Source organism: Patella vulgata, chromosome 8 (assembly GCF_932274485.2).
Source record: "Patella vulgata chromosome 8, xgPatVulg1.2, whole genome shotgun sequence".
NCBI lineage: Eukaryota > Metazoa > Mollusca > Gastropoda > Patellidae > Patella > Patella vulgata.
In genome coordinates, this window is record NC_065886.2 from 38,137,639 (window position 1) to 38,164,332 (window position 26,694).

Here is a 26,694-nt window from a genome sequence, read left to right on the forward strand (position 1 = left end):
CTAATAAAACCTTATCATATCTGCAATAAGATGGCTTATTTATCTTATATAAATTTATTTTTATTAAAAAAAAAATTCTAATAAATCAAATGTTTTTCCATGAGCTATCATTCATATAGACTTATTTTTATTTTTAATCCCAATCTCAGCTGATGTATCAATGATATTAAAATATTCTAAATTAAAAAATGTTTCATGTCAAACGACAGATAATTAAAGCACTGGGGCGTATAGATATAGAGAGCAGAGGATTATGTAGGGGCAAGCTGACTATTTGTCTGAAGGGCGTTTAAAGGGCATAAATGAAGCAATTGAAGCATGAATGGCCAAAATTCTTGTGATTATTTAAGATGTTTGGAGCCAATCAACCGAAACTAACAATAGTAGAGCTGTTTAGATTGGACAATAACCTATAACCCTTTGGGTTTTTACACGATTTAGTATTAGACCAATGGTCTGTGTTGATCTAGTTTAAAGGGTTAACAATGTGTACTTAGAAAATATCTCCTCCATATCATTCATGCTCTCCAGTTGCTGTGAGTGTTTGTCTACATCGGCTCGTTTATTTATTTTTCAGTTTTTTTTGTCATTGGAATACAGACCATGCTTTCCTGTCATAGACAAAAATGTTATGATGGCTTCATTTACACTGATATAGACCTCTGACTAAAATCTGTGGATTATTTGGAATAGCTGTTTATAAAGTGTTCAGCAAAATTGGATTTGTGCAACACGGAGGGATTTAATTGATTGACGGAAATTTTATATTTACTGTGAATTACAGAAGGATATTACCACCATTATAATATAGTTTCATTTTAGACTATAGGAGTCAATAGGATGTATTTACGGTAAATATTATATGATTCATGTTAGAAATAGACATATAAAATCACATGATCTTGTGGAAATATTTACAGTAAATAAAGTTATTATACTATAGTTTCGTTTTGGACTAGACAATGTATTTAGAAATATTTGCAGTAAATAAAGTTTCAAGATGACTGTCTACATCAAATGTTTTTAAAAGTTATTTTTTCAAAATTTCTATATTTACTTACACAAAACTTAAAGATTATGGAGATTAATTTTTGGTATAAACATTATATAGTATAACCTTATAAAAGGTTCATGATGTAAGTATATGGCTTCAATAGTTAGTTTTAGAAATTTCTATTTTTACTTACCCATGTCCTACACATAATGATTAGTGAAACAGGACACCATTAATACCAAAATTATTTATGGAGATCAATTGGGCAACATCTTTGGAAATACGTTATTTTTATCCTCTACACACATTATATAATATGTAATTAAAACATGGTTTTAATGTCAGTCTAGTATCAAAAGCTATTGTTCTTTTTGTTTTTTAATATTTAAGCCACCCATTCATTCATTTAATACAGTGTAAGAAATGTTAGGGCTTCTTAACCTAATAATGACGTTGTCATTAATAATTAATTATCTTTTTGATTAATCCTCTTTTTTTTTTACTTTAAGAGAATAAAAATCAATAAGGAACTTAAAAAAAACTACAATAGAATATCGTTTAAATTGGAAAGGTGTTTATTTTTAACCCATGAGATCAACTATTTAATTTGTACTCAAAACTGTATATCAGCTATGTAATTTGTACTCAAAACTGTATATCAGTCAGCTATGTAATTCCTACTCAAGACTAATATATAGTAAAATGAACCCATTGGAAACATTTAGGGGGGGGGGGGGGTATAAATAAGGAACTCAAAAACTACTATAAGTACGAAATCTCATTTAAATTGGAATATGGTTTATTTTAAACTCATGAGATCAACGTCATTAACGTCATTGTAAACCTTTAAAGGAGGGTGTTATAAACAATCTATTTCAATCTCCTTGCTTAAGGGATTGATTATTTCATTTCAAGGTGTGGTTTTGGATTCTGTGTTCTGTCGTAATTTATTGTGATTTATCTCTAAGCAATTACTCACTACTGCATTAAACAAATGATTTCTCAGGGAAATAAATGTGATTTTATTTTTGCAGGTTCTCTATTTTGGGGAATATTTTGTGATGTCAGCTGTTGATGTAGGAAACAGATTAAGAGAGGTAAGAAATACATAGAACAAAGGACTTTATATAAATTATTTGTGTATTTTGAAAATTGGAGAAATCTTTTTAAATGGTAAGAAGATATAGGCTGCATAATTTAAGTTTTAACAAAGTGTATGTTAATCTTTTTATTACATTAACTATGGAAGTACACAGGCTGATCCTAGTATATCCACTAGTTTGCTTATGTGACTGACTGGTCTGATGTATGCATCATAGATCACAGCGTATGTTATTGGTACCAGTACCACTCTCATTTTCATACCATATTTTAATCCCAAAATGACATAGTTTGTGTTGAAAGGACAGTATACTCCCCCTTTCTCTCGAACACACACATCCTCTTAAAAATTTCTTTATAAGGGAGTCTAATAATATTTTACCCTTTTCTCTCAAACACACCCATCCTTTTAAAAATTTCTTTAGGAGAGAGTCTAATATACCTGAGACATATTATACCATTTTTCAGTTTATAATTAATATTGAGGTATATGTTCCAATGAATACTTTATTTGAATGGTATTCAGTATATTCACATGTTAGCTTGTAACATTGTTACTTACATTCATCTATAGTAATGATTTCTAAAGACACCATTTTTATTTTCACATAAAAAGATCAATATGGAGCTATAACTGAACTATATCATACAACCAGCCTCTATACTCTAAACCAATTTTACGACCATTTCACTTCATACTTTCAAAGCCTTTTTACATTATTGTTTGTTTTTGTTTTCTCTAATGCGGTTGTTCAGTGTTTGTTTGCTATGTTTTATCCACCTTTGAAGCTCTGTATTGTGATGCATTGTTTGGTCACTTTAAAACTCTTTAATTTCACTATCAAATATTCCCTGAAAAAAATCCCTCCTCAGTAATTTGTCAGTGAGTAATTCTGTGTCCAGAAAAGTGACCAATCAATCAGTAATATATTGTGCAACTACAAGTCAGTCATTCCTTGTGGGAGACTACCCATGAATGATTTATTGACTACAGCTGTTGACAAGCAGACGGGTTGTAGTCGGCCATCTTGGTTTTAGAAGCAGTATGATCAAACCGCTAGCTCAGTGCTGCTACTGGAGTTAGACCTGAGAGGTTGTGTTGACCTCATCGGCCATAGCATTGAGTGAGGGGATTATGTGTAAATCTATTATCGTTTTCTCTGCTCTATAGGATTAACAAAGTGAATGGATTTAATTTGACAATGGCAGAGGTCACAAAAAGGTAACTGATACAGATTTGATGTTGGTTTAAATTTTATTTTATGTGATAAACAATCAAGATTCAGATACAATGGTTAGGCTTCAAAGCAGAGGAATTTTAAACATGGATGGACTCAATCAATTTAAATAGTTGTCACTCGATCTTTAATACACCCATTCTCAAATTTCAAAATCTAAATCCATTTTGATTTCTAATTGATCATTACGATTTATCATATAAATAAGGCTTTAGATCAAACACAGGAAAACAGGTTTTACTTCAAGGCAGACTCATTTCAAATGGTTGACACATTATCCCTATGGTTTCCTTTGTCAAATTTTAAATCTAATCTGTTTAAATGATCAGTGCATTTTGATAAAAGTACAGTATATAAATAATTAATTTGAGGAGGCGTCAAGTTGTAGGCATTGTCATGGTTTCTGTGTCATGCTTCAATGTACAGGAATTTCTGTGTCTCTATAATGATACTTTATTGATTTTCCTGCGAGACTTCATGAAAAAAACACACCGAATGGCACACGACACAGTCAGCAGAAAATTACAGCTATAATACGAGAGGACAATATTTAAATATCTTGCCAGTCACTCTGATATACGACTATACAGAGAATTCGTGCAATAGACTGTAATTAAGAAGGACATTTGTACATCCATAACCCAAGGCGGGTCATCTGGACTAAAATTAGCAAATAAATTGTCAATCCGTCTGTACTGCAGTCTGTAGGGAAGACAGATAATACGATAGACTAAAAGAAAGCAATGAAAATAATAATTATTCCCCTTGAAATCATACACGATAATAAGTTCAATCATTTTACTGTTCCCAAAGGCAAGTCCTGCCAGCCAAATTAATGTCTTTAATGGTAGATTTAAGACTCACAAATGATATACACACATGACCTTTCTTCCTGTCTATAATAAGTTTACAGTTCATATATAATTCATTCATGCCAAACTGACTAAAGCGTTTCAAAATTAGAAGCTGCACTATGTAGGATGATGCACTGTTCCTGTTTATAAGCTTACAGTTCATATATAAGGAATTCTAACCTACAAGCTGCATACTGTCGGATGGTGCATATATATGTATTCCAAGACCTATTACAATCTACCGGTAATCCATTAGATTTGTGGTGTTGTAGATGGAATAGAAATAGAAATATTGAAAGTTTGACTACTCTAATGTTTAAAAGAAATGAAATGAAATGGGGTATAATGTCCTATTGTTCTGCTCCGAATGGGCTAATGACGACGGGCGTATGCCATACATGTGCCATGAAGGAAATCTAATGTTCAAATGCTTCCCTGTGGAATTTCTAAAAGTGCATTGATAACCTGAATTTTGTTTTCACTGATCACAAATTTTTGCTTACCCAAATATTGGGGTGGGGTGGGGTGGGGTGGGGTGAGTAGAGGGGAGGGCATATTTCACAATAGGCTTTATCCAGCTAATATGCCACTGATCCACTAATCTAAGTTTGTTTTATCTAATTAGACTATATGAGTGATCGCTTGCACTTGCAGTTGAAACTGATTTCTGAAACCCAAACTATGACAACCAGCAACTTGTTTTCAAATTTATTAACTTAAGACAACCAAGAAAACAATTATCTCTTTAAAATAAGAAGCAATAAAATTTACAGATCATGTGTCATACAGTTTTATTTATTCTATTTTCATTCATGTAAAAAGGAGTGACAAATTTACCCCATTATTCATTATAATGGGACATTTCTCAGGGTGACTTTGGGTAGGATTTAAAAATTAAAGTATGTTTATTAAAATCTCCTTTGCTATTACTGTACGAATAAACTCCTATTGACATAATCTTTGATCATAAAGGGCATTGCATTTAAAGTTCATAGATACATGATAAAAATCTATTGAAGAATGATACTACAATAGATAACTCTATGTCTAACGGATTTGCACGAGAATTCATTGTCATACATACATGATTATTTGTCACTAATCAAATGAAACAATAGTGTTTGACTTGTTTTTCAAAAGTCAAAGCTACATGTACTTGGTCTTTATAAACATAGTTAAGCACTCTGTGTTTTCTAACTTGTAATGTTTGGTCCCAATCCTTTCACAATAATATGTCTTTTTTCAGAACCTTTTTATTTTGGTATATTGACTCTCTTAAACAAATGGTATTCTAGTTTTAACTTAGTGCAATCTACTATAGAAATTTATATTTTTAAGAAAGTCACAAAGTGTAAATGAAATGAAATGGAGTTTAACGTCCTACTTTTCTACTCCGACTAGGCTAATGAGGACAACTTAAACATGACCAAAAATTATACGTTTAAGATGACGCATTTAGTTAAAACCATATTATATTCAACCCGTGTTTGTCTAGTTGATTTGGTGCAAAACAAAGGTTATATTTGATATAGAGCAGGGTTTATTTTATGTAAATTTATTCATGGTAAAAACATAAGACAAGTTGCAGCTTCTGTGTGTTGTCTTTGTGAAATATAACGCCAGTCTAATCATGATAAGCAAAAAAACATTGAAACAGATCAGTTCACTGGGCTACCAGGTCTGCTACCATGTAATATGGACATCTGATCTGATTTATGAAATTTAAAGCGACATAGACGAACTGTCTTACAGATATCTAAAATCAGAAAATGAAGTTATTCTTTCATTAAAGATGGCATAACATCTGAAATAGAAATGCTAGGAATGGTACAGGAATACTTTGCTATAATGAATATGTTTCATTGCTATAACTGAAAAAAGAAGTGGCATTAGATTTCATTATCAAGTTCCTTTAGTAACATTTCTAATTTGCTAGGGTAGTGCAAGGATGGCAGCCTGATCAAGGTGGAACCTCTGTCTATTTTGGTCTACTGAATTAAAAAAATTTTTTAAAAAAAAAGTTATTCTGTCATGAAAGCGGAAGGATAGAAGACGCTGGATACATTTCCTCCCGTTTCCCTGCAAAAACACTGACATTGTTGTGGTGTTATGGATACGAAAAAAACCTCCAAAATATCTTGTTATGTGTTCTTTCCAAATTAAATTAGAAGTGGTACCAGACAAAGTGTGTGTCAGATGTGCAGTATGATGAATCATTGAGAGAACAGATGTGAATGGAGTTTACGTTATATTATTAGACAGATGTTAGATCTGTAGAGTAAAATGGTGATATCTGATATCTTCCCCTAAATAACATTACTACAAACATACTGCATACTTTTTTAAACCAGATTCTAGATGGCTTTTAAAATATTCTGCACCTAATTTTCATATTTAAAGTGGCTGCTTCTAGATTATTTAAAATAGAACAAAAACGCTTATTTCTAGGGCTTTAATCACAAAACAATGAACTAAAATATTCTTTAAGGTTTACAGTCTGCTTCCACTTTGGGTGATATTGCAAACATGGGTTTCCTGAGAAACTTGTTAGAGAAGCTAAATAATAGGCCCAGTCTAGCATAGGTAGGAGACCGATTCAATTCTGTTTCCTTTGGAAAAGACACGACTATGTTGAAATATTTTAAGAAAGGAGACTTACATGGTTGAGAGTAAAAGATGCTGGTACAAATTTTAGCTCCAAGCCAATGAAAGGACTGCGTCCTTCAAATATTTTAGATTCAGTTTTTGTGAATAATACCCCTGACTTTCAAAACTTGCATGTAAATGTTTCTTTGGGAACCATGTCTACCGCCACACTGCATAAGTTGTGTTCCCAGAGAGATACCCATCTACTTTGTGTGTTGAATACAGATACTTCGGGTAAAAAGTAGTATCTTGATTTCAAGTCTTGAGTAGTAATTCAATGTAAACTCAACGAATCCACTGTCAAATTCAGGGAACGTGTTACTACTCATGAAATATTGCTAACTATAAAAGATTGATAATATGTTCTTGCAGACAATTTAATGGGACATATTAATCTCTAATCCATTTTGTCTGTTTACACACACTCTAATCCGGTCAGTGTGAACACAATGTTGATCCAAAGCTATTTGGTTCTGGTAATTTGATCCAAGTAATAGCAATGTGAGAGAGAGAAAAGGGAATTAATGTCTACGTCCACTCATCACAAACTTGGTCATTTCTGGAGTAACACATGATATCATTTTATTTCAATAATTTGCTAGCACGCAGAGGTCTTTAATAGTGGGAAAAAAACAGAGGACTCAGAGAAAATTCACAAGATTAGGTAGACGACCCTACTTATTGTCATGTAAAAAAAGTTTTGATTCAAAACCACATCACTTGACTCAATGACAAACCTTATGATCTAAAGTGCATTTGTTAGATCATTCTGCCACCAATTTTTTTATTATTAGCAATATGAACACAGCCCTATAGTGAACCACATCAATTTATAGAAATCTTAATCGTCTTCTTTCTATGCCAAGTTTGAATATGTCTATTGTACATCTCATTGTGAACCCTCTTTTCAAAATTCCAGTACACTTGTCAAGATCAATCATATAACAAAATAACATCATAGATCTTTAAGAAACCAAATGATCATTCCTTTAAATCAAAATGATAAAATCCTAAACCCATTTTCCATAAGCCCACATTGTATGTATAATCAAGTACTCTAGGTGAAGAAGACGCCATTCTTCAGTGTATTTATAATCAAGTACTCTAGGTGAAGGAGAATACGATTCTTCGTCTCTTTTTCGCTTGAATTATTTTGAAATAGATGAGCGTTTAAAGCGTTGAACTGTTCAGCCAGAAGTAATAATATTCAACCGAGTTAACCTTGTAGTAAAATGAATCACAATTAAATTAGAAATTAATCGAGCACAGATAATTTGATCATTTTTGTTAACAGGGGAAATAATTAACATAAATGAAGAATGAATTTATTTTCTGAATCCTTGTTACAATTTTTTTTTAATTGGACTGGAAAAAAAACCCCAGATAATGTGAGAATTAGAAAGTTTAACAACCAATGTTTTAGTGTAAAATTTTGTATATCTGTCTTCTGTATCATTGTAAATATACCCAGAAATAAATAAAGGAAAAGAAAACAATTTTTGGTTGTCTGGATTAAAAATAAACTTTTGAAATATAAAGGTCACTTAAGTATAAAAATAGTATATGATTATTGTTATAAAGAGGAGTATCTGTGATATTCAGAGAGAGAGAGAAATGTTAGTCATTTTGGGACTAACATATGGAATCGAAACCTCACCACTTGATTCAATGACGGACCTTATGATCTAGCGCACACACTAAACCATTTTGACACACAACCCCCTTTATTCAAAGAGACACAGTATTACTGTGATCGTCATGCATCATCGTCAATAGGTAAAAAAAATGATATAGCCATGCAGTTCATTTGAGATTGCATACGTATTACCCATTTATCACTAAATGAAGACATTTTAAAATGAAAATTTACAATTCATAACAATTTTGTAGTTGTTTGTGTGAAAAGATTAGAAAGAGCTCAAGAAAGATTCTATTCTAAAAAAGACATCGATAGAATTATTTTTACTTGCGGATAGTAAAAGTGTCTCTTTAAAATGAAACGTAAGGTAGGTGTGTATAAAACCTGATCATAATATAAAAAAATCTTGTTAAGAAATATAAAAGATGATGATGATAAAGAAAAGAACCAACAGCTGTCCTTCCTACAGTTTAAATAATGTACACATCTAAAATAAAAACACTTGTATTCAAATTTTGATTCAGTGTCTGATAAAAACAGGTAATAAGATCCGGTTTTAGGTCAAAATCATTTAAATACATGTAATATATCAATACACCATAGACAGTGTTCATAGCCTATTTCAACACCTGAAAAATATTTTACCTCCGGATGCAATAATATGACTAGTTCCTGTTTCACTTAGTTAGAGCTGTGATCCATTAATGGTACCGCTCATATCTCACATGCACAGTAGCATGTGAAATTTTATGTAGCCAGTGGTACCCTTCTTATCTCACACACAGAAGCATTTATGTAGCCGGTGAGATCTTTGATTAATGGAACCATTCATATCTCACACAAAGAGCCACCTTGGCTCCCTAACTAATAGTGTGATCATTTTCTGTATGTACCATATACAAACCAGTTTCCATTTCTACTTGTGTTATGTTAGATTTCATTTATTGCTTGTTTTCTTGCTTTTTCTCACCATAACATTTGTACATGGTAAAAAACCTTACTTTTTAAAATATTGCTCATTTCTTGAAACTCGAAGATTAGAATTGAAATAACCATAGAATGATTATCTGAGGAAACATGAATAAGAATGCAAATATAAGAGAGATAATAATTTCTAGATTGTCAAGTATTCAAATCTATCCTTATATAGGCTGTGAATGAAGAGAAGAACCATGAATAAACTTGAATTAGTATACATATAGATCTACACCAGAAAATCAAGGCTTGGGTAGATGTTGATATTATATGTACTATGTTATATTACATGGACAATAAAACGACTTGCTGTATTTCATATGTCGACAATAAATGACTAGAGTTTTATTTATTCAGCTGATTTACTAGTTTATTTTTATCCTAGATAACATCTAATTTTATAATGTCATAAATAATCACCTTTTATATGTCATATGACAAATATCATATTATTTTAATAACTTTTAACAACTGTAATAGGGGAGTTTTGAATATGAAATTTCATTTTAATTACTTATTCACCACAATAGACACACCACTAGTCAGTAATATTGCACCAAATCACAGTTTATCAAATTCACTAGCAACATAAAATGACATAAAGAGTAGGCAAAAATTTAGGTAAGTCACACGGGCAACAATTTATTTAGGAAGGTCATATAGGTAACTATCTGTGTTCTACTTATTCAGTATTTAACGGCCACATTATATAGACTGGAATCAGGTGAATTTCTTTTGTATTTAAACCTATAGATTGCAATTACCTTTTACAAACATTTTTAGATTATTTGAAAATCAATATTTAAAGAACTCTCTTTATACTGACATGACCTAACGTAAGTGACGCCTATGTCTAGTATGAACACTAAATGACATGAGATAAGGTGTTGGGGACATATTTTAGGTAAACCTGTGTAAACCTTAGAATCAATTAATCAACCTGTGTGACATCATAGAATGAGTTCATCTAAGGACGGTATTTTATTATTGTGGAGTGAGTGACTGGATGTAAATATTATAGGATGGGTATTATACGATTAAATTCAACAGACTCTTACAAGGCATATAGATAAAGATTTCAAGTCTATCTTTTTAAAATTTGTGTGTAACTAGGACAACGAGATAAAAACTTAATAAGTAACTCTACCTGTAGACTTCATATCATTACATGAGGTCAAGGGTCATAGGATATAAACCTTATACCACCTGTATGTCTGTCGGTTTCATTTCCTCGTTTCGACATGATGATTTATTTCTTCCCTTAATACCATAGTATGTAAGTAAAACTAATTAAGTTTATACATATGCCAGTAAATTGGATCACTTATCATTATAGAACAGGTGTGTTTGATTATATTTTTTATACAAAAAAGTGCACATCTAGTTGGATTTTTCTGATTGATTACGGTTCTGTTTTCCAAATAAACTGAATGACAGGCAGAGATTAGTTTTTACCCTGTGGTGATGGCACCATACAGGATCTAGTCACAGCTCAAGTTCTCTTCTGTTCTTTTGGACACTTTTGTGGCAGCAATCAGTCGATCATGACCACAATTTGGCGAACTCTCTGGAAGCCACAGAGTTGTTATATATGATGTCAAACTTTTCAAATTGATTTTTTCATTGATGAGTAAAATCACCCTGTGGCGCTATCGGGGTTTAGTTGCTGCTCACGTTCGGTTGTCACCGATCGTGACCGCAACTTGATGAAGCCATGGGCTTGTTCTAGAAATTTTAATTTGATTTTTTCATTATTGGGGAAAATAACTTTAGTCAAACGGCTAAAAACATTTGAATGAGCAGAGAATTTTTCAAAACTTTAGGAGACTAGGAATGAAAGTAGGGTGTAATATGTCTAGTCAAACAGATTAAAAGCCAAATGATCTATATGACACTAGAAATGAAAGCAGGGCATAATTTTCAAAAATAAATTGGAAATAGCGTTCTCCATCACATATTTAATAAGTTAATTACATTATTGACCACACTGCGTGAACATCCATCTCCCAATCAATTCAAGGTTCTTTATACAATTAACTTGTACAATAAAAACGAGAAAAGGGCATTAAGACATTAACCAAGGTAGTTCTGAGACTATCTAATTACAGTAAAAGCCATTTTACCTGATAACCAACTGATTATATGATTAAATATATGACCACAAGCTATCCCTAATTAACCTGGTCACTTAACTAGCTTGTAGCTACTGGCTACCTGATTAGACTGACCCCTGTGATAACCTTAATATACCACCTACTAAAAACAACTAACTGTGTAACATAGATCGTTGATAATCTCAAACAGATTTCTTCTAGAGGATCGTAACTATATGAAGAAACTATTTCATCTAAATCACAACTCAAATCAAGGTAATGAATTTGACTTTAAGACATGAATTATAAATTCTCGACTGATAAGGATTTCTTCTAGAGGATCATAACCAATACTTCAAACTGATAATGTAGAAACTATTATCTAAATCAGAGCTCAAATCAAGGTAATGAATTTAACTTTTTAAAGACATAATGAGTTGTAAATTCTGCAATTTGTCTATGACATCACCTTCTGGGAAGTGGATGTTAAGTACCACAAAGGAAAGTACAAAATTCTCCACTTTCATAGAGCAAAACTTCAAACTGATATACTAGTACGTAGAAACTATTTCCTCCAAATCAGAGCTTTAAACAATCTCATAAGGTAATTAATTTAACTATTTAAAACAATTATTTCAACAACACATAGTTTATAATATATGCTAAAATTTACTCAAAAGTGAATGTGTCTATTGAAAGCAATTATCTAATGAAATGAATTGTATATTCTCCAGTTTGAAATCATTTCAACAAAAATAATAATGTCAGAGTGCATGTAATAGAAGTCAAAGCCATTGATTGTCATTTGTATATTTTCGGACAATAACTAATTTTTCACAGCTTAATTATCTACACTTAATGTACTTAAATTGATTATTTCAAAATTATTATCATAAATCAAGAAATCAAACCCAAAATATCTACTGGCTTCTATTCAATCACATTAAAAAGACGCCCATCAAAAGACTTTACCCAACACTTATTGGTGGCACTGGCTTGTTTATATCGTCTTCACAAAATGCTGAATATTTTGAAGTTTGCAATTTATCCCACTTTCGTAAAAACTTAACAGAATTGGACGATTTATTAACTCATATTCATCATTCACAATACTGTACTTTGCTATAGATGGATTAAAAAATCTACAACAGTGATCAGTGGTTTTAAAGAAATGAATTCTAAATTCTGTACTTTGAAACCATTTCACAATGCATGTAAGTGAGAGCACATGCTGACTCCGTAATATAAGTTGATGAATTGGTCTCGACAAGTATTTAAACACATTATAGAATCTCTAATTATTGTTCAGAAACCATACAAATTAAATCAGACGTCATGCTTAAATAAAAGGATTAGGTAATGAATTGTACAATTTAAATATTAACAATCACCGGGACCTAATAGATTATCACGTGCCTGCTATTACTGCAAAATAATCATTATTGTTTGAGTGGATTATTTATTCCAGCAATTAATAGATAGTTTAGTTAGTTTGTTATCATTTGAAAATTCATACATGTACATGTTTTTACTTTATCATGTATATATATATATATCTTATATCTATATATTTTGGCATCATTTTAATAATTGACATTTTTACACCAACAAGATGGCTTTGTATTTTTTAGTGGATCAGGAACACAAATACTTTCTGCTAATTCTTCATTTGAGTTTGACAGAAGTCAACCCTGGATAGACTGGGACACCATTATACTATGGTTAGCTATGTATTGAGATTTCCCTATATCAGACATGAATACCAACTAAAGTCTTTAGGTATAATAGACAAGGGTCTCACAATATTTAAGTGTAGTAAGTGGACCTCCAAAATAGGTATTATAGTAAAACCCTAATATATAAATATAGGTATAATAGATGTATATGTTAGGGTACCTGTTGAGTACCATGACTTATCTCTTTATCTATATAAGACTATTATAAAGAGTATAGGAATGTATGTTAACATTGATAACATACCATTAATACTTATACTTAGATTGATCTTAATATCATATTACTGTCTATACCTTTATATATGATAGTTTGTATCTCATGACCACAAGTACATTCTATAAATGTACAACATTTTTAGCTATGTGAACTCCTCAAATGAGAAGTGGTATCTGGTGTTCTAGAACAAGTAAGCATGTCCTGCATTAAATGTGCAATGATACCGGTAGTGATTTTGTTAAGATTAAGTTAAGATTAAGATCATCTGATAGTATCAAATAACTTATGTGATAGTTTGGACTAGAATTTAGACTTTGTAAAAGTACCAACTAAACATAGAACAATTTAATAGGTGTGGATCAAAGTGACCTCAGATCAAACCCTTTTGCTTCTCTTTTTTTATCAAAACCACAAAGCATAAATAAATGCCCCCTAAAATGCTATAGTATGGCCATTAACTTTTAATTCTAGACTGGTATTGTTCTGTGTCTGAGGATTATTTGACTATGTTATTAATGTACCATATATATCAATTGTTAAGTGAAGGTTGTGTTATGTAAATACATTTAAATAATAAAACTGCCAACACTCAGCAACTGAATACTTCACATCGTATATATGTAATGGATTGCATGGGTAATCGATCTGAGATTTACTACACTAAAACATATATTTTATTTATCAACGGCTGTATAAAGATTTTAACAATGGACATGCAGAATAAATAAAGTGATAATAGAAAACTATAGTAATCAATATTTGTAATATCCTGTTTTATGTTAACGTTCTTATATCAATATTGGACATCGCTAATAATAATCATAGCTTTTAATAAAAGTGCAACAAATATTGTTAGTTGGTATAAATTAAACGGTATACTTTTTTCCACAAACTGGAATCAATCATGACAAAATATTTCTTTACAAATTGTATTTACTCAAACACATTAATTACATGAGCACAAGAGAAAAAATTGTTAGTATTAAATTCTGAATCATCAATTTAATGAAGACAGGGCATTATTAATTGTGTTTTTTAAAAATCAGTTTATTTTCATGCCAGTTAATGACGTAAAATTCGAAAATTAAAAATCATCAACACAAGTTATATTTCAATTTCAACTACTATTCAATTCTTAAAATATTTGTCAAGCAAAAGATCAAACAAGTTCTTAAATCAAAATAATTAAAACTCTTGTAACTGATGGCTTCTTTTTATCGGTTTGATGTTGAATAAAAATATACATGTAAATCTAAATGGCCTCAGCTTACTCAATCAACTATAGATTTTCAAAAGGAATAAACAGCTAAAGGCCATGTTTATTTAAAGTAATCACAGATCAATCAAGTTAGTTTTTTTAGGGTTAACGATGTGATTAAGGACGTTTAATTGGTCAATAATAGTGTTGTTTATTTTGTAGTTAAATATTAGGTAATCAAAACATGGCTTCATATCAAATGGTTTCCAAAGGTTTTAAAAGAATTTCTCAATTACCATTAAGCAATTTGTTTTATTCGGTTACAGTCTTCTCAAGGGTACAGTTCAGTTCTATAAGTCAATCCTCAAATGTTTAGAAATAAAGTCCATTGTAAGGTATGTGGATATAATAAGAGTTACCTATATCTGTGTGAATGTTATTGATTTTCCCCAAGAATTGTATTTTAGATAGTTCTTGAGGTGTACAGTTACACAAGTTTCAATATTTTTGATATTTTGAAAGTTTTTCCGTGTACAGTTACACAAGTTTCAGAATTTTTGGCATTTTGAAAATTTTTGAAGCGTACAGGTCGTAGTTTCAATATTTTTGATTATATATTCTAAGCATTTATATTGGGGGGTTGGATGGCCGAATGGTTAGCATGTACGCTCTGTATCATAAGGTTTGTCATTGAGTCGACTGGCATGGTTTCAATTACCCGGTTGTACGTGACAAGGAGTAGGGTCGTCTGTCCAACCGTGTGGGTTTCTCCAGGTTCTCCGGTTTCCTCCCACTGCTAAAGACGCCTATGCACAAGCGAATTATTGAAATAAAATTGAACCATGTGTTAGTACTGTTAGTCCCAAAATGACCTAGTTTGTTTCGAGTGGACGTTAAACCCCATTTCTCTCTCTCTCTAAGCATTTATGAAATTAGGACAAACAACAAAGAAAGAATCCTTTTTGTGTAATTACAGCAGCTGTGAATGGCTGCTCTATGTAAAGAGTCGGCATCAAGATGGTCTGGTTATCATTTCTAGGGATATCATAATAGGGTATTGGTATGTCAATCAGGAAATTTAAACAACCATGAACACTTCAATAACACTGTCTGACAGAATGAGTGACTTGAGTTTCCATGTAAAAGTTCATGTCATTTACTATAGTTTGTTGTTCAGTGTTTTATTTGTATAGTGTAGACCGGTCAAGTGGTATTGACAGTTTGGCAAAACTGAACAATACCGTCACCGTCTTGTTATTGTTTCTACTGTCAACACAATAGTCTGGTTTATCAAGGCCACTTATTGATCACTAGTTCTACTAATTCAGTTTCCATGGAAACTAGAAAAATATTCCCACGATCCATACATGTAGTTACAATGGAGGTCAAGGAATAAAGTGGACAGGAGTCATGTTGGTAATTTATTTCATTTTTTCTTTTTAATCCCATTTTCAATTTCTATATCAAAATTTACAAATATTCAAAACAATACCACATTTTATAGATGAATGTTCTCAAGAGGAAACAAAAAATGAATATAGCCACGTCACATGTGGCCACTGACCACATGGACTATCTATTGATTTTTTGGCGTAATTAGTTTTAGATTAAAGAACAGTATCATACAACTATGTGTACAATATGGTCAGAATCTTCATTAGTCTATCATGATACATGTAGCTTCTTCTGATAGAACAGAGTTATTTCCGTGATAGTAGAAGAGGTTTAAATTAATAGGGAATACTTTCAAAATAAGCAGAATTTCTTTATATCTTCTGGGCATTATTTCAACATACAGGTCCTGACAATTAACGAGAAACAGTTTGTCTTCTTTGATGTTTCCAACAGCCCATCAGGTATATTACATAAAATATGAATGTGAAGTAGTTTATTATTTATCAGGCTAACTGTAGTTGGTTTTACTATAGTATTTACACCTGCATGTGTAATTATACAGGTATGAAGGTATTCACTGAAGGTTGGAATATCATCATAATAGTCTATATGTAATGCCAACAGACATACAGAACCTTTATGTTTGGATCAACTGTAATCTCAACTCTAATATTTCCACGGTATTATAAATAACACTTGTGCTGTGATCTGATCAAATTCCAAAAATATGATTCATTTCACCTCAAAAACACTGTGGTCATCCTTTTGTTTGCAGAAATAGTGAGAGATTATCCTTACCATAATCGTATTAACCCTTTACAGATTGGATAAAATCACTACTAGTTACTATTATAATGTGCACCACAAACAAAATATAACAAATTTATGGTTGTCTGTTGTTTTTTTTGGAGAAGGGGGGGGTTTAATAGCACGAGTTGGTAAGAAAACTATATTACTAGGTGTCTGGTTTTTTTTGAGAGGCAGAGTTTTAAGAAAATTATATATGGTGTCTGTCTTTGAGAAGCAGAGTTTTTATAGCACTTCAGTAAGAAAACTGTATAACCATAGTTGTCTGTTTTTGAGTGAAAGCATGGCTTCTATTATATAGATCTTGTTATTGCTAGTTTATAGTGGATAATATAATCAAAAAGTCAGCTTCTGATAGAAGAAACATGTCAAAATGGGAACTTGTATTGGATATTACTGCAATCAAGAAATTAGCTTTTTGTAAGAATTCAAAATTCATAAAAGCTTGTGTAGTGAAATCCTACAGGTTCAAGTTTTGTTCAAATTCCTCTTAATAAAAATATTAGTAATAATGTAAAGGTAAAGAGAAAAGTGTGTTAGTACAATTAGTATTACAGTAAAATAACAGAAGTTGAGCTGTTTAGGCAATATAGATGAAAAGATATAGACTGATTGAAGCAAGCTAGTGTTTTATTTAATACGTCTAGCTTCACTGATTACAGATAGCCTCAGGTAGGCCTCAGGTACACAATTAAACCTCAAATCTAACTTTATATAAAGGTTTATTTGACATGCACCGAGTTAAATAAAATTCATCCTTGAAAGTAAAGTCAGTAATGTCCATTTAATGTGTCTAGCTCTGACATGTAATACAGGTGAATATGAAGATACAGACATAATTTAAGATGTGTGAAGATAGGTAAATAGCTTATATCGCTTTACAAAATATATGGTAGACATTTCTTAGGTTTTTTAAAAGATGCAGGGTACATTATTAATGGAGAATACATAAAGATTCAATTTAATATCGACTTTAGAAAATAGTTAATCCCTGTTATCATATTTACATGCGTGTGTAACTTTCTAGTAGTTAAAAAAGGACTTAAATTAATACAGATCACTGCACAGGAGAATTTAAAGATACACTCCCAAAAACAAGTCAGTTTAAAATATATTTCTACGGTATGTAGTTTTTTCCAATCAAAAAGTTTTGAGAGTGATTTGAAGCAAACTTTTTATAGATAAGTTAGTTTGAATATGTTTTTAGTCCAAATATATCACAGAAAAGTCACCAGTCATTCATACGGGACGAAAAACAGAGACCCAGTGTACACATTGGCGTATACATAAAAGAACCGTGAGAGTTGGAATATAAAATATGTGTAGGCTCTACATATATAGTGCCACTGTTTGGGCACATTTCCCTCATAGCACACTGCACAGTGTATTTCCTTTTTCATTATATGTGGGTGGAGCAGAAAAGTAGGACGTTAAATCCTGTTCCATTTCCTTTCATTGACAGACAATAAACTCAGTCCTGAATTATTCTCCCTTTAAACTTGTAAGTACATGCAAGTAAAGACACATTTAAGTCAATGGATTTATATAGAATTTATACAATAGGTATAGGTTGGGACATTTTTGAATAATATTACGTACCATTAATTTCAAAAATTCCGATGAATTGGGTTATGTTAATAAGTCTAGGTTCAGTGATTATTGATAAATATAAATACACTATAGGTATATTATGTATATATAACCTATCATATTACAATCTTAAAATGCGTAGTTAAAAACAATTTAGGACCTAAAAGGGCCATAAAACTTATCATTTTTTTTATCAATATTTTTTTTAAATTAACCAACCAAAGAATTGTTTGTAAAGGTAATTGTTTTGGAAGACTATGTTTTACGTCTTGGATATATTAAGTTTAGGACCAGGGATGACCAGATCTAATATAGAACAATAACTAATTTGATTGTGAATATATCAACAACTAATTTGATTGTGAATATATCAACAACTAATTTGATTGTGAATATATCAACAACTAATTTGATTGTGAATATATCATCGGGGTAAATAATGTTTTTTGTAATTACGTTATAAGGCACTTTATGTTGGCCATCCCTGTATGAATACCTTAGATGATTTTAGGACCTTTAGTAGATCTTTCAAAATTAATTTTCCAATATGCTTAAAAGAGTCACAGGATCATTTATTAGTGAGACATTGAAATTATTTTGACCTAATATTTGGACTCAGTAATAGTATGATGGTTATAGTCTGTACAGTATGTCATAGAATTTTATATCTGCATCTAAACAGTCACATACCATTTCAAAGCTAATTATATTCCACTATTTTTTCTACAAAACATTAACATACTGTATCTTAAAGAGCCACAGAATCATTAACAAATCACACAGAAATTATTTTGGTAAAAGTTTGGACTCTATAATTGTATGTCAGACTGTATACTGTGTCATAGAATGTTGTATCTTTTATCTGTGTATATATATATACAGGTGTTGCCTAAGGTATATCTACCTATAATCTATCTATATAGCCTGAAAACACCTGTCATAGTATGATATATTACATATGTGGTCAACTGTATAACATTATATATACCCCTATACACTTTAATACCTACTGCATTTATATCTACATAAAACTTGTCACCATCAAAGGGGTCACCTTTATCATTGTCGATCAGTATTCAACAGGTATTTCTCTCTTTAAGGTTTCAATAATTCATATTTTTAACAGACAGTGTATGGATTGATTATATTAGTATATATTTAATAAGTTAAATTGTTTGTATATTGGATGTAGCCTAGTTGAAAGTTGTAATACTGTTACTAATGAAGTAAAAAGATAATGGTTCATATATTGGATGTACCTGAAAGTCGTGATATTGTTATTAATGGTTCATGGTTATAAACTCACACACATTAATGTTTGAAAACTCAAACAGTTCATATACTGGATGTACCTGAAAGTCTCAATACTGTTATTAATGGAGTTACCATAAACCATATTGGATTATATAAACAAACTTTTTGAATCCTAGAAACTCGATTATTTGACAAACATTAACGTTTGAAAACTCAAATTCTTAAATTTGTTGGCAACCAAAATAATATTTGTTTACAGTAAGTGACGTTCTCAAGAGATTAACGATGAGATTTGTTAAAGAAAATTATTGTACAGGAGCCAAAACTGTTATATTTCTAAAATCCTAGTTACATGTATATATATTCAACAATTAGTAGGATTAAAAGCTGATTTATGACTACAAATTATTCTGGCTTGAATAGATATATTGTCGCTTTAATACTTGCTTTTGTTTATAAAATGATCAATATCTTGGAACTAAAAAGCCTGTAGTTATATACTGGTAGTTAAAAAGGTAGATTGATTATGTATTGTGTTTTCAACAACAGTATTCATGTATGTACAGTGTTATATACATATCTGTTAGATACAAAGGTGTGGTATACAAGTCTACTATATACTATATAGGTATTTACATTGTACAAGTCTTGGTGTGATATACGCGTCCACAGATATACACAGTACAAAAGTCTAGGTGTGATATACAGGTCTACTAATAAACATTTACACATTGTACAAAAGTCTAGCTGTGAATCTATATATACAAACAAGTCTGCTCTACATTTACATTGTACAAGAGTCTATAGAACAACTAGTAGTAGTTGGTGTGATGTACATCAGTTCTCTAAGGTCTTGATGATAAATTATGTAGCCACTTGCGAAATGGATTGTTTTAATATTTCAGACTTAAAAATTTGGAGCTAAACGCTTCTGAGAAAAGCAACAAGTACTTTTCGTTTTGAAATTATCTTTTTCAAGGTGAAAATAAGCTAACATTATAGTTGTTCTCGAAAATCAAAAATACTAATTTATGTGGCAGAATACACTTAAAAGTATGATGGTTGCATCAAGGACCAAGTCACTTGTCCTATTGTACTACTCTAGCAAGCTGATGGAAAAATCATTTTTCAGTTGGTTATTTTGGAACTTTGTGATTTTATGTAATTGTTGCTTGATAAAGACTAGAGAATCCTAGTTGAAATGTTTGTCAGTAATTGTATTCCATAGTCTTGTGTAGTGTGTAATTATATACATGAATGTCTCAATTGGGTTCATTTGGGAAATGATTTTCGTCTGTTATCTTGAATTACTTTTAATATCTACAATTTGTCTTATTTCAGATTTATTGTTGAAGAGGTGAAGTCTAACCAATGAGAGAAGCCCTTACATCATGTGATATCGATTTATTTTCTTAATCAAATGTGGATATTTATCATCAAGAGTTTATAAAGTGAAATTGCGAGAATGTATTGTGTCAAAATGTCCAATAAGCGATTTTGGATCATAGCAGTATTAGTTCTATCAACAATAACGTTAACCCACGGTCAAGGTCGTTGTGAGACTATCTACAACAGTGGTCATGCAATCGCGAACTGTTCAAATCGCGGGTTTGATTACATCCCATGGGATTTACATCATGACATACGAACCCTCGATCTCAGTGACAACAATATATCACAACTACGTCCTAACTCGTTCGATAAATATGTCAACATAGAAAAACTTTTTCTGCGAGGAAATCAACTGAAGTCAATCCAACCTTCGGCATTGAACAATCTTCATCGTTTAAAAGTTTTGGACTTGTCTCGGAATCAATTCAGTTCTGTCCCGACTAAAGCACTGGCAGATGTCCCAAACTTAAACAGTCTGTCTATGAGTGCTAATCGCCTAAATGGATTAGACAAGAATGCTTTTCAAGGACTACCATTTCTTCGTGATCTGAATCTCGCTGGCAATCATATCAATGTGATTTCTCCGTACGCTTTCTCTGGTTTGGATCTGTTGGAGACATTAGAACTACAGGACAATGCTCTTCAAAGTTTAACATATGAAGCCGTGGGTGAATTTGGTTACAGGTTAAAAACAATTCGCTTGTATAACAACCCTTGGTTCTGTGACTGTCATCTTCAGTGGCTTAAGAAGTGGTTAAACAATGGAACATTACTTCACGGACTCGAATGGAACTTTCCTGGTTTAGAAACACAATGTGCCGGACCCTCTTTAATACAGAAGAAACCACTAAGTCGTGTCCCCCTGGAAGAATTTGCTTGTCCCATAGAGATGTATACTAGTGGTTCTCGCGTGATTCTAAAACCTGGCGATTCCACAGCTTTGTACTGTAAATATTTTTCCATCACAGAAAGTTCCGTCATATGGTTTAAAAATAATCAACAAATCACTAAAGATTTCCGAACAGACAAATACAGAATTGTTGAATCGGGAAATTCTGTGAAACAAAGCGTGCTCAACATCCACGACTTTCAAAAAGAAGATGAAGCAGAGTATCGATGTCTTGCCGAGAACATCCGAGGAACAGATTACATCACATTTGATGTGACTTTTGAAGTTCCCAAGACAACCTCTCCAAAAGAGTTGGCTACCTCCCCACTTACAAGTCATAATAACAAGAAAATTATTATTGCCATGTCAACCATAGCCGCCTTTATTGTTCTAATTATTGTAGTGTGTCTAGTTATTCGTTCTGTCCTTAGAATACGAAAACGCCAAGAACAGAAACGGGATGAAATTCGACTTCAGTTGAAACACCACGAGCTGGAAACCACAAATAAAGATAAATCACATGAGAGACTGGAGGGTGAAGAGAGTTCAAATGATGAAACCATGACCAAATTCAGACCGGAAGACAGAGACTCCATTCATTCAGATAACTCATTCTCACATATCTACGCTCCGACACAAGCGAATGGGAACACTTATATTTCGTTTAGCAGTGAGTTGACAGAACCAGATGATATAAGTCAGATCTACTCGGCAATTCGCAACCCCCCTCCTCCACCAGGATCACACACCGAATCAACCACTCCTCTTTTGGACTACTATTCTCCGTCACAGTATGAATCGGATGAACCCATCTATGACACTAGAGCGTATTCGGTAGCTAGTGTCAACGTACCACATCGAACAAATTATTACATCGCCCAAAGTTACAGTCCTCGTACACCAGGAAGCGTCCGCTCCAATAATATCTACCCAGATCATGACAACAGCTTAAATAATAATTACCATGATGAACCAGACTATAGTGACATCAGAGACTACAGTAGACCAGATTATCTAGACTATAGTGATTATCAGGATGTGTATAAGTTTCCCTGTAGTCCTGCACCAGATGGTAAAAATCTAAACAATAAAAAAAGTGCTTCGGTTGGTCATTTAGGACCCATGGGTCCACGTAAACCTCCGAGATCATTCCACACGCATCGTCCACGGGGGACGACAAGTGAGATAGGAGGAGTGAACTATTCAGTGCGACCTCATGTCGCTAATGGTGATTTAATCGTGAAATCTAACTATATGTATCGACCACCCGGAGTGGCCAATAGTGAAATTATGGGACCAACATATTCGCAGCCAATGCGGCAGTTCGGTATGCCTGCAGGTCAAAACTATGGTGCTAATTATAATAAAAGGCCTGCAATGCAAAACAGTGACTCAATTAAAAATGGACGTCCTCAGATAATCGCTTCTAATTTATCAAAGGCTCCACGATCTGTGAATAGTGACACATTAGGCTCATCTGCCTCTCAAAGATCGGCGGGAAGTTCTGTGAATTCTCTGGATCTGTTCCCAACACCAATTTCTCTACGAAATAAAGCAGGCAGTGGACCAAGCACGCCTACATCTCCGCAGCGGTCTCATAACTCAAGTATTGGATCTCCAGGCTCATTTAAAGACTTACCACCAGGTACTCCTGTATAGGTACATATGTAACAGCATCATCAGAGTTGACTCCCTTGCCATAAAGGATTACCTCCCTTGATAATGACTTATTTCATTTCACTGTGTTACACTATTAAAGTATTGTTAAAACTTTTGTGAATAGTGGACCAAAGTATTACACAAAGAAGTACTAAAAAGACAGACTTCAGTTTTTATTTTCATCAAAAAATATAATAAATGTTTCTGTATATATTATATATATATTACTTATCTTTTACCAATTACATGTACCATTGATCTATGTTACATGGAGAAATGTTTTTGCATTGGACACACTCTGCCCCTCGATTAATCAACAGATATATATTTCAGCTTGTTGTTATTCTCGGGGGAGTGACATTCTTCGAAAAAGTCTATGGCTCTGTCAATTCAATTCCAATTGACATGAAACTTAGCATGTTTGTTCCTTCAACAATTGGACATCAATCGACAGACTTTGATTTTTTATATTGTGTCATGATTCCCAGATGACGGCGATGGTGTCAGGCTTGGTTCCTAGTACTATCTATCAATAATGACATTTGTTACCAGTATGGAAAGCTATTATATTTATTAACACATGTAATTTCTTTTTGTAACAATTTTTTAGTAAATCTTTAACAATAATTCTCTTGGCATTGTATTAATTAATGACATGGTTGTGATTTCAAATACCGCATATTGTAAAATTTACTTGTACATTAAACTCTTATGTGCATAAGAGTGTAAATTATCAGATTTTTATCTGTTTTACGAGATTCGCAACAATTTTACATCACAATACTCCCAATTTATAAACACTAGTCCTGACAAACTGACAATTATACTGATCCACCAAAAACTTATTTTTTGGGTGTATTCTTACCTTTAAAACACAGTTTAGGAAAAAAAAGTAGTATTTTTGTGTATATTGCTTTACTACTTTATAAACACAATTTGAGGAAAAAATATGAAATGAGCTGGCCCTGACATTGTTAAATTGTATTTTAATCAAACTCAAAGTAAAGTGAAGTATATCAATCAAGAAACGATTTTCTAGTCCCGAATTCTCAATCAACGATATTCAACTGACAACAAAATGAACCACATATTTAAAACGTTATACAATATTTTAATTTTGTAAATTTTACATTCAATATTAGTCATATATTTTTAATGAGATTTTAATTATCGAGACACAATGATGTATCAATTTACATTTGACATGACCATATCGTCAAAGAAATACGAAACTGCATATCAAATGCAACAGTTTCTGTTCATGACAAAGAGCATCGAGGAGCAAATATATCAATTTACATTTGACGTGACAAAATCGTCAAATTAAATGCTGTAATCTTAAGCAGGGTTTACACTGTTAGACTATTTGTCAGGCATGTGGAAAGTTGGTCCATCTTGATACTACCTTGACATGCAATGCATGTCAGAAGTTCTAATAATGGACTGAGCTTGACTGACAGACTTGACGACTTTGCAAATATAAAGATAAAATTTAATTCGCAGACTGACTTGCCGCACTGTGGGCAAGCTTGAAAATGAGGCACCTGTTATTATGTCTGCCACAGATTTGCCTTTTATAAGTATTTTAATGATATTTACAATAAATGTCTGACGCATAAAGGCGCATAACAATTTGTCAGGTACATCTAAAATAATTATATCCAGACTTGACTGTGTAAACCTGGCTTTACTATAAACTTTGTAAACAATTTTTACAGCACAACTTAACTTGTGATTTACAACATCCAATGATATTGTTAATTGAAATATATGTAAAAATTCAAGCTGTATTTAAAAAGCTACATAATGTCTTTGTTTTGTTTATAATTATTAAACATATTTTGTATTATAATTATTTATTTTTAGATCTAACTCTACATGTTTGTGTCATGTGAATTTGTTGTTTGTTTTTTTACTTGTGTAGAATGTTTGTTAATATTCGATTGTTTGTTTGTTTATTTGTTTATTCAATGGAATAAAAACATGGATATAATAATTTAAAACCCCAGTGTTTGTTATTAATTGATGATGCAGTAGCATTGTATTGTCTGAAGCTGGGCTGAAAATGGGAACAAATGAATTGAAATGGGGTTTAATGTCTTTTCTGCTCCTACATTTGCAATGAGGGAAATTTTTCCCGGACAGCATCGCTACGACCTAATCTTACATAGAATTCCAACTACTAAGGATTCTTTTGTGTGCTCAAAACTTTGTTTGTTCGTCCCATCCAAACGACTATACGATATCACTTGCTAAACCCCTCTTTCCTGCAACACAGACAAGGGGGAACCATGTCAAAAAGTCCAGATGAACTTTTATGGCCAACACAAGGATCAAACACGGGACTTTCAAATGTGAACGAACTAGATACAAACATCCTGAAATTGAGCTACAGGTCCTGGATCATTAATACCCCTGGTCTAACCCATACCCTACATGAAAACAGTGTGAGAGAGAGAGAGAAATGGGGTTTAACATCCACTCCACACAAACTATGTCATATTGGGACTAATATATGGTATGGGGTCTTAAGCAGTGGGAGGAAACCTGAAGACCTGAAGAAAACCCACGAATTTGGACAGACAAGCCTACACCTTGTCCCTTGTCACGCACAACCGGAGAATCGAAACACGCCAGAGAGAGAGAGAGAGATCTAACAATCACTCAATACAAACTAGGTCATTTTGGGACTAACAGATAGTCACATTTCATTTCTATAATTCGCTTGAACATAGGGATCTGTATAGAAATGGGAGGAAACCAGAATGGACAAGGAAGATCATAGCAGTTAGTGAACTTATTTACAGTGTCTTGTGAAATGTGAGACTGCCCCTAGAATATTTTGTCGAGACCTGGGACTGGATGTCACTCAGGTCATTGATTATTAAAGGAAAGGTAAGAATGGGGACTGATCTGTACTAATATTAACATACAACTAAGAAGCTGATTTTATTTAAATGAAGAAATAACTCTCAATCCTACATCAAATCAGGTACTATGGTTGGAAGGGAGGAAAC

General features: G+C 32.3%; 1 protein-coding gene and 1 long non-coding RNA gene across 4 annotated transcripts in view; one reads left to right on the forward strand and one right to left on the reverse strand.

Moving 5' to 3' along the window:
- LOC126829300 (uncharacterized) overlaps nucleotides 1–26,694 on the reverse strand; it is a 66,094-nt gene that overhangs the window by 34,053 nt on the left and 5,347 nt on the right. The window lies entirely within an intron of this gene.
- On the forward strand, nucleotides 636–25,674 carry LOC126829266 (uncharacterized). Of its 2 annotated transcripts, XM_050559033.2 has the most exons (3): nucleotides 636–851; nucleotides 2,029–2,091; nucleotides 21,079–25,674. In XM_050559033.2, exon 3 carries the CDS (start codon nucleotides 21,203–21,205, stop codon nucleotides 23,675–23,677), a length of 2,475 nt encoding a protein of 824 aa, XP_050414990.1. In that variant the 5' UTR covers nucleotides 636–851; nucleotides 2,029–2,091; nucleotides 21,079–21,202; the 3' UTR covers nucleotides 23,678–25,674. The 2 variants fall into 2 exon arrangements, with proteins under 2 accessions (XP_050414990.1, XP_050414989.1); XM_050559032.1 differs by lacking the exons at nucleotides 636–851; nucleotides 2,029–2,091 and adding an exon at nucleotides 3,121–3,317.